Here is a 6,000-nt window from a genome sequence, read left to right on the forward strand (position 1 = left end):
TGTGGTATACACATGCCATGTGAGAGAAATAACCTATTACATTGAAAATTTTGTGAGAAAAAAAAAAAAAATTCATTTTGCAAAGAATTGTGGGAAAAAGATGACAACATCAAAAACCTCACCATGCATCTTAGTAAATACCTTGGAATGTCTACTTTCAAAAAAGGGGTCATTTGGGGGGTATTTGTACTTTCCTGACTTGTTCGGGTCGCAAGAAATGAGATAGGCCACCAGTACATCAGGTGTGATCAATTTTGTGTGATTCGCACCACAGCTTGTAGACTCTCTAACTTTCACAAAGACCAAATAATATCCACTAATTTGGGTTATTTTTACCAAAGATATGTAGCAGTATAAATTGTGGCCAAAATTTATGAAAAAAAAATTATAATTTGCAAAATTTTATCACAGAAACAAAGAAATATGCGTTTTTTTTCAAAAAATTTCGGTCTTTTTTCATTTATAGCGCAAAAAATAAAAACCCCAGAGGTGATCAAATACCACCAAAAGAAAGCTCTATTTGTGGGAAAAAAAGGACACAAAATTCATTTGGGTACAGTGTTGCATGACTGAGTAATTGTCATTCAAAGTGTGAGAGCACCAAAAGCTGAAAATTGGTCTGGTCAGGAAGGGTGTTTAAGTGCCCAGTAAGCAAGTTAAGTCATAAGTGAAATGTAAATTTCTGTATATTCACTGCAGTGGTGTTTGTGTCACAAAAAGTCACTGAAAAAAGTAGTACATGCAAATACCTTTTTCCCGATGCACACTTCCAGAGCGCAGTGGTATGAATGGACTCCAAAGAAAACAAGGCTAGGTTTCCCTAATTTTGTCAGCAGTGGCCGCCCTGCAGTTTGAGGATGCAAATACTCACTTTGAAATCCCTCTGGATTGACACCAGATGCAGTCCAGTGCATTTTTAACCACTTGACCTCCCAAAAGTTTTTTTTGCTATTTGGCACTGTGCTAATTTAACTGACAAATGCACAATCATGAACACTGTACGCAAATGAAATTTTTCATTTTTTTTCACAAAAATAAAATTTTCTTTTTTTATTATATAAATGAAAAAAGTCTGAAATAAATGTGTGTGTGTGTGTGTGTGTGTACACACACACACACACACATTTATATATTATTTTGTTTTTATATTTTTTATGCTCTGCTAGAAAATAAATTACAAAACAAAAAAAAAAAAAAGTTTAAATTTCTTCATGAATTTAGGCAAAATGTATTCTGCTACACGTCTTTGGTAAAAAAATAAAAAATAAAATAAATAATATCCCAATAAGTGTATATTATTTGGTTTGCATCAAAGTTATAGATCTATAAACTATGGTATATATCAGGGATATGCAATTAGCGGACCTCCAGCTGTTGTAAAACTACAAGTCCCATCATGCCTCTGGGTGTCATGCTTGTGGCTGTCAGAGTCTTGCTATGCCTCATGGGACTTGTAGTTCTGCAACAGATGGAGGTCCGCTAATTGCAGATCCCTGGTATATATAGTGAAATTTGTATTTTTTTTTTTTATACTGGTAATGGTGGTGATCAGCGACTTATAGTGGGACTGCGATAGTGTGGTGGACAATCTGACACTAGCTGAGGGGTTCACTGACTAACATTAATACAGTGATCAGGGCTAATACTTTCAGATAAAAGTAGTCTCAGTGGCAGATTCGCCTCAAGATCACTTTTGGTGGAGGGCGGGAGAGGGGCCCCTCTCTCACCTCCTGCCGTGCTCTGGAGCCGATGGTAGAGGCGTCCGCTCTCCTCTAAGCCTAGATGCCGAGTGAGGGAAAGATGGCCCCCACTCAGCTCCATAGCATTGGAGGGAGGAAGCAACTTCAAAACATCACTTCCCCCCCAATGCTCTCAAAAAGGGAATTATTTTATTTTATTGTATTTAAGTGTAAATATGAGATCTGAGGTCTTTTTGACCCCAGATCTCATATTTGAGAGGTCGTGTCATGCTTTTTTTCTATTACAAGGGATGTTTACATTCCCTGTAATAGGAAAAAAAATTACCCAATTTTATTTTTAAAAAGGACAGTGTCACAATAAAAAATAAAATGCAAAATAAATAATAAAAAAATTAAAGCACACCGTCCTGCCAAGCTCGTACGCAGAAGCAACCGCATACCTAAGTCATGCTCTCATATGAAAACGGTGTTCAAACCACACACATGAGGCATCGCCATGATCGTTAGAGCAAGAATTCAAGCCATAGACCTCCTCTGTAACTAAAAATGGGTAACCTGTAAAAAATAAATAAAAAAAATTTAAAATGTCGCCTTTTTTTAAGGATAGAAATTTGTCGCCATTCTATGAGCGGGGGCAATTTTGAAGCGCGACATGTTGGGTATCATTTTACTCAGCATAAAATTATCTTTCACGATATTTAAAACAAACAAAAAAAAAAAACCCTGGGCTAAGTTTACTGTTGTCTTATTTTTTTAAATCCAAAATAAAGTGTATATTTTTTTTAAAAAGTGCTTTTGTAAGACCGCTGTGCAAATACGGTGTGACAGAAAGTATTGCAACAACCGCCATTTTATTCTTTAAAGGTGTCTGTTTGTGTATATATATATATATATATATATATATATATATATATATATATATATATATATATATATATATATATATATATATATATTTTTTTTTTTTTTTTTTTGGGGGTTCCATGTCATTTTCTAGAAAAATAAAAAAAAATGTTTAACTTGTAAATACTGAGTCTAAAAAATAGGCCTGGTCCTTAAGTGGTAAAAGCAACTGTGCAAAGCAAAGGTAAATCTGAAAATCTGAAAAAGTAGAACATGCTCCATTTTTTCTGTATGGAATGCATCTGGAATTTAGCAAAAAACACACGTCCTCAACTAAGATGAAGAAAACAAAAACGCATCTGGAATGCAGAAATTGTGGTGTCGTCTGGCCCCAATGTGCTGCGACCATGCCCACAAGAAGAGGTTTTGGCATGGCTGCATTCACTTTTACAGGGTGCGTGGCAGGTGGTACATCTGCTGAACTTGGCTCCCTACTTGCTATGCCCTCAATGTGATGTATGGGGCTGTGGCTTTGAAGGCACCTGAGGTGCAACTTTCCTTTCATTAGCATTTCTATCCATGTTATGTATGTTGTGATGCTGATATACTGCACATATCCAAGCTGTGCACAAATGGATCCACATGCACGATATAATATATAACCTCTCAGATCTTTTTCATTTATGGTATATTAGAAATTATATTATATATTCTAATTATATTTTCACGTATATTAGAAATACAAACTATGGTCATTCTTGACAACCATTGAGCATGCTATGTATACAGTAGTCAATTGCAACACATCACAGCCATTAGTCCAATGAGAAAAAAAAAGGGGAGGGGGCGTTGTGGGCAAAGGTTAAAAAAAAAAAAAAAGGACAACTTTCCGAATAAGAGCGATATCGTGATTTGTATGGTTGGTTTCTATGGCCTGTTATTGGCCAATCCCTGCTCCTACCTTTTTTTTTTTTCTCTCTCTCTCTAATTCTGTTCTTAAATTTGACCAGTTTACAGAGAAATAGAACTTTCTCAAAAATGTTAATCAGCTGATACATGAACATGAGTAACAAGAGCAAATGTCGTCCACAAAGATCAGACTAATGGCATGTACACACGATCAGAAAAATACCGCTTTCAAAGCGATCGTATGAAAATCTGATCGTTAGTACATAGCTTTCGAGAGCCAATCATGACAGTTCCTCTGATATCATCCGATGGGACAAGCACGAACATTTTTCTTGCACGTTACCAGATCCTACGATTTTCGTTTAATCGGTACAGTTGTTCAAAAATACACTCCAACAAATCACATCACTTCTGAATGTTTTATTGTGTTGTATGAGAATTTGTTTGCATCTTTGGGGCTAGTTCACACCAGACGCAGTTCCGTTCGCTTTTTTTTCTGCGCTAAAAATGCAGGCAGTGTTTTCCATGTATTCCAATGGCTCTAGTTCACACCATGCAGTCCGTTTCTGGTGCAGGAACTGACTGGAAGTGACTGTATTGGTGCAGAAAAATCCGAACTGCATCTGGCGTGACCTGGCCCTTAGTAAATGCTTCATTTTCAACATGAGATTAGCATGAAAAACACAAAAAAACCGAACGATCGTTCGTCTCAAAATATCATCCTGTGTACCAGGCATTAGAGAACATACAATCTGCACATAAGGTTCATCCAAATGATCATTCATTACAATCCTTTGTGATAAATGACTTTTTCCCCATTTCTGATCATGTTTTGCCCTGCTCCTACCTCTGGGAAGCCATGTTATACAATGCTACTCTAACCCCTGTCATGTTACCTTGAAGCCGCCTCTCTTGGCTTTACAGATGGGAGTCCTCCTGCCATGTACGATGACAATGTCCTGAGATGTGTCCCCAGCAGCTGAGGTGAGCTCAGCCCGCACTCCTCTGGGTGCCCCCGGGAGATGTCCCAGCACAACCCGCACTCTGTGCATGGTGACAGCTCTGTGTGACACAACCTCAGAGACTCAGGCTGGAGTAGTCTGAAGGAGGAGGGCTAGCATGTCATGTGACTGTCACGTGATCAGGCTAAACCTCTGTAGAGTACTAAAGGCTTGTTCATATCATGTATACAGAGATCTGAGTTTTTCTTACACCTGTTTCTGCAAGAGCACAAAGAAAACAATTGTTCTCTGTGAGGTTGATGTACGAAAGCTGGACAGTGCAAAATCTGGTGCAGCTCTGCATAGAAACCAATCAGCTTCCAGTTTTTTTTTTTTTTTGCCAAAGCTTAATTGATCAAGCTGAAGTGAGAAGCTGATTGGCTACCATGCACAGCAGCACCAGATTCTGCACACTCCAGTTTTGGTAACTCATCTCCTATTTGTCTTTTAGCTGGATCAACAATTCTAATCCTATTATAAGCATTGATTGTTTAAAATCATTTTACATTATATAAATCAATCTGTAGAGTCACAGGACTTAGGGTGGAGAAACACACTCTGAAAGGGATCTAATAGAGGTTGCCATACACACTGCAATCTGATTGAGCTTTTACAGGGATTGCACATTGTGATATGAGGACAAGCTTATACAATCTAATCAATTTCTATCCAATCACACAGCATTACATAGTTGGTAGATCTAAAGGAGATTGTACATTTGGGGTTGATTTACTAAAGCAAATCCACTGCGCACTACAAGTGCATTGGAAGTGCAGTTGCTGTAGATCTGAAATGAGGGGAAGCTCTGCTGATTTCTATCATTCAATCATGTGTAAGCAAAAATTCAGTTTTTTTTTTTTTCTTATTGTCCTTGAATTTCCCCATCAGCTCTACAGTGACTGTACTTGTAGTGTACTGTGTATTTGCCTTTAGTAAATAACCCCCAGTGTATGTCAGACAGATAATGGAGCAACTGTGCATGGCAACCAATAAATTTCTAGCTTTAGTTGTCAAAGCTAAATTAACAACTAAAGCTAGAAGCTAATTGGTTACTATGCACAGCTGCTCCAGTTGTAGCAACCCCCCCCCCCCCCCCCCCGGGATTCTCTTCAAACCATTTCATTTGTATTCAGCTTGCATAGTTGCCAATAGTCCCGAATTTCCTGGGATTTAGACCCTTTTCCCGATTTTAGTGTTTCCCGGGAAATCCCTTTTTTCCCGAATTTTTTTTTTTTTTTGGGTAGAGGTCCGCGGCAGGCGGAGATAATGTCTCTGCCGTCCGCCATTTTCCAGAAGACCAGAACATCGATGCGCTCTGTGTTTGAGCTGAGCTCAGCAATGGGCAGCTGTGGGTGTCCTGTGACTGCCCCCCCTCTCTTCTCTGCCAGACCCGTACAGCCTAACAGCAGCCCTGTGAGTGCACCAGACCCCCCTCCTATCGGTCAGACCCCTCTTTCACCTCTCTCCCCTTCTCCCCCCTTTCTCTCACACCCCCCCCCCCCCCCCACTACTGCCTCTCTCTCACCTCCCTCTTTCCCTCCTCAGGC

General features: G+C 39.0%; 1 protein-coding gene across 1 annotated transcript in view; it reads right to left on the reverse strand.

The window, feature by feature from the left end:
- ACAA1 (acetyl-CoA acyltransferase 1) overlaps nt 1-4,554 on the reverse strand; it is an 80,350-nt gene extending 75,796 nt beyond the window's left edge. The window contains exon 1 of the mRNA XM_077491848.1: nt 4,349-4,554. Within this exon, the coding sequence (XP_077347974.1) occupies nt 4,349-4,504 (156 nt within the window). The 5' untranslated portion in view covers nt 4,505-4,554. The remainder of the gene's footprint in view (nt 1-4,348) is intronic.
- Nucleotides 4,555-6,000: the final 1,446 nt, after the last annotated feature.

Source organism: Lithobates pipiens, unplaced genomic scaffold (genome assembly GCF_037356315.1).
Source record: "Lithobates pipiens isolate NorthernLeopardFrog02 unplaced genomic scaffold, aLitPip1_a1.2 Scaffold_19, whole genome shotgun sequence".
In the NCBI taxonomy this organism is placed as follows: domain Eukaryota; kingdom Metazoa; phylum Chordata; class Amphibia; order Anura; family Ranidae; genus Lithobates; species Lithobates pipiens.